Genomic DNA, 2,500 nt, shown 5'->3' on the forward strand with positions numbered 1-2,500 from the left:
GGGTGTGTAGGACCTGGTGTTCCCTCTGCTCCAGACTCTCCAGGGCCTTGGACCTGAGCAGATCCTCCTCCAGACGCCGCTCCTCCTCCAGACGCCAGCGCTCCTTCTGCTGCTTCAGACTGCACACACGGAACAGATAATACTCCCTACAACTGTACATCACCTCAGTACAAGAGCCACAGGAGCCACAGGAGCCACAGGAGCCACAGTAGGAACAGCGTCTCCAGCTCCTTCAGCGCAGACGTCATCGTGATGTTTTGGTGTGTGTGTGATGTTTTGGTGTGTGTGTGATGTTTTGGAGTGTGTGAGGTTTTGGAGTGTGTGTGATGTTTTGGAGTGTGTGTGATGTTTTGGAGTGTGTGATGTTTTGGAGTGTGTGATGTTTTGGAGTGTGTGTGATGTTTTGGAGTGTGTGTGATGTTTTGGAGTGTGTGATGTTTTGGAGTGTGTGTGATGTTTTGGAGTGTGTGATGTTTTGGAGTGTGTGTGATGTTTTGGTGTGTGTGTGATGTTTTGGTGTGTGTGATGTTTTGGTGTGTGTGTGATGTTTTGGAGTGTGTGATGTTTTGGAGTGTGTGTGATGTTTTGGAGTGTGTGTGATGTGTGTGATGTTTTGGAGTGTGTGTGATGTTTTGGTGTGTGTGATGTTTTGGAGTGTGTGTGATGTTTTGGTGTGTGTGTGATGTTTTGGTGTGTGTGATGTTTTGGTGTGTGTGTGATGTTTTGGAGTGTGTGATGTTTTGGAGTGTGTGATGTTTTGGTGTGTGTGTGATGTTTTGGAGTGTGTGATGTTTTGGAGTGTGTGATGTTTTGGTGTGTGTGTGATGTTTTGGTGTGTGTGATGTTTTGGTGTGTGTGATGTTTTGGAGTGTGTGATGTTTTGGAGTGTGTGATGTTTTGGAGTGTGTGTGATGTTTTGGAGTGTGTGTGATGTTTTGGAGTGTGTGTGATGTTTTGGAGTGTGTGATGTTTTGGAGTGTGTGATGTTTTGGAGTGTGTGTGATGTTTTGGTGTGTGTGATGTTTTGGAGTGTGTGTGATGTTTTGGTGTGTGTGATGTTTTGGAGTGTGTGTGATGTTTTGGTGTGTGTGATGTTTTGGAGTATGTGATGTTTTGGTGTGTGTGATGTTTTGGAGTGTGTGATGTTTTGGAGTGTGTGTGATGTTTTGGAGTGTGTGATGTTTTGGTGTGTGTGTGATGTTTTGGAGTGTGTGATGTTTTGGAGTGTGTGTGATGTTTGGTGTGTGTGTGATGTTTTGGAGTGTGTGATGTTTTGGAGTGTGTGTGATGTTTTGGTGTGTGTGATGTTTTGGAGTGTGTGTGATGTTTTGGTGTGTGTGATGTTTTGGAGTATGTGATGTTTTGGTGTGTGTGATGTTTTGGAGTATGTGATGTTTTGGAGTGTGTGATGTTTTGGTGTGTGTGATGTTTTGGAGTGTGTGTGATGTTTTGGTGTGTGTGTGATGTTTTGGAGTGTGTGATGTTTTGGAGTGTGTGTGATGTTTTGGAGTGTGTGTGATGTTTTGGAGTGTGTGTGATGTTTTGGAGTGTGTGTGTGATGTTTTGGAGTGTGTGATGTTTTGGAGTGTGTGTGATGTTTTGGTGTGTGTGATGTTTTGGAGTGTGTGTGATGTTTTGGGTGTGTGTGATGTTTGGTGTGTGTTTTGGTGTGTGTGATGTTTTGGAGTGTGTGATGTTTTGGAGTGTGTGTGATGTTTTGGTGTGTGTGTGATGTTTTGGTGTGTGTGATGTTTTTGGAGTGTGTGTGATGTTTTGGAGTGTGTGTGTGTTTGGAGTGTGTGATGTTTTGGTGTGTGTGTGATGTTTGGGTGTGTGTGATGTTTTGGAGTGTGTGTGGATGTGTTTGGTGTGTGTGATGTTTTGGAGTGTGTGATGTTTTGGAGTGTGTGATGTTTTGGTGTGTGTGATGTTTTGTGTGTGTGATGTTTTTGGAGTGTGTGATGTTTTGGAGTGTGTGATGTTTTGGAGTGTGTGTGATGTTTTTGGATGTGTGTGTGTGTGATGTTTTGGTGTGTGTGATGTTTTGGAGTGTGTGATGTTTTGGAGTGTGTGATGTTTTGTGTGAGTGTGTGTGATGTTTGAGTGTGTGTGATGTTTTGGAGTGTGTGTTTTGGTGTTTGTGTGTTGGAGTGTGTGATGTTTTGGAGTGTGTGTGATGTTTTGGAGTGTGTGTGATGTTTTGGTGTGTGTGTGATGTTTGGAGTGTGTGATGTTTTGGAGTGTGTGTGATGTTTTGGTGTGTGTGTGATGTTTGGAGTGTGGTGATGTTTTGGAGTGTGTGTGTGATGTTTTGGTGTGTGTGTGATGTTTTGGAGTGTGTGTGATGTTTTGGTGTGTGTGATGTTTTGGAGTATGTGATGTTTTGGTGTGTGTGATGTTTTGGAGTGTGATGTTTTGGAGTGTGTGATGTTTTGGAGTGTGTGATGTTTTGGTGTGTGTGTGATGTTTTGGAGTGTGTGATGTTTTGGAGTGTGTGTGA

General features: G+C 43.4%; 1 protein-coding gene across 1 annotated transcript in view; it reads right to left on the reverse strand.

Annotated features, from left to right (window-relative positions):
* The window catches only part of ccdc15 (coiled-coil domain containing 15), a 14,884-nt gene that overhangs the window by 1,675 nt on the left and 10,709 nt on the right, over nucleotides 1-2,500 (reverse strand). Inside the window, exon 6 of the mRNA XM_055149003.1 lies at nucleotides 1-119. This exon is cut by the window's left edge and continues 106 nt beyond it. Within this exon, the coding sequence (XP_055004978.1) occupies nucleotides 1-119 (119 nt within the window). The remainder of the gene's footprint in view (nucleotides 120-2,500) is intronic.

The sequence above is a fragment of the Boleophthalmus pectinirostris genome, unplaced genomic scaffold (genome assembly GCF_026225935.1).
Source record: "Boleophthalmus pectinirostris isolate CB_2022bp ecotype Guang Dong unplaced genomic scaffold, ASM2622593v1 HiC_scaffold_12, whole genome shotgun sequence".
In the NCBI taxonomy this organism is placed as follows: Eukaryota; Metazoa; Chordata; class Actinopteri; order Gobiiformes; family Gobiidae; genus Boleophthalmus; species Boleophthalmus pectinirostris.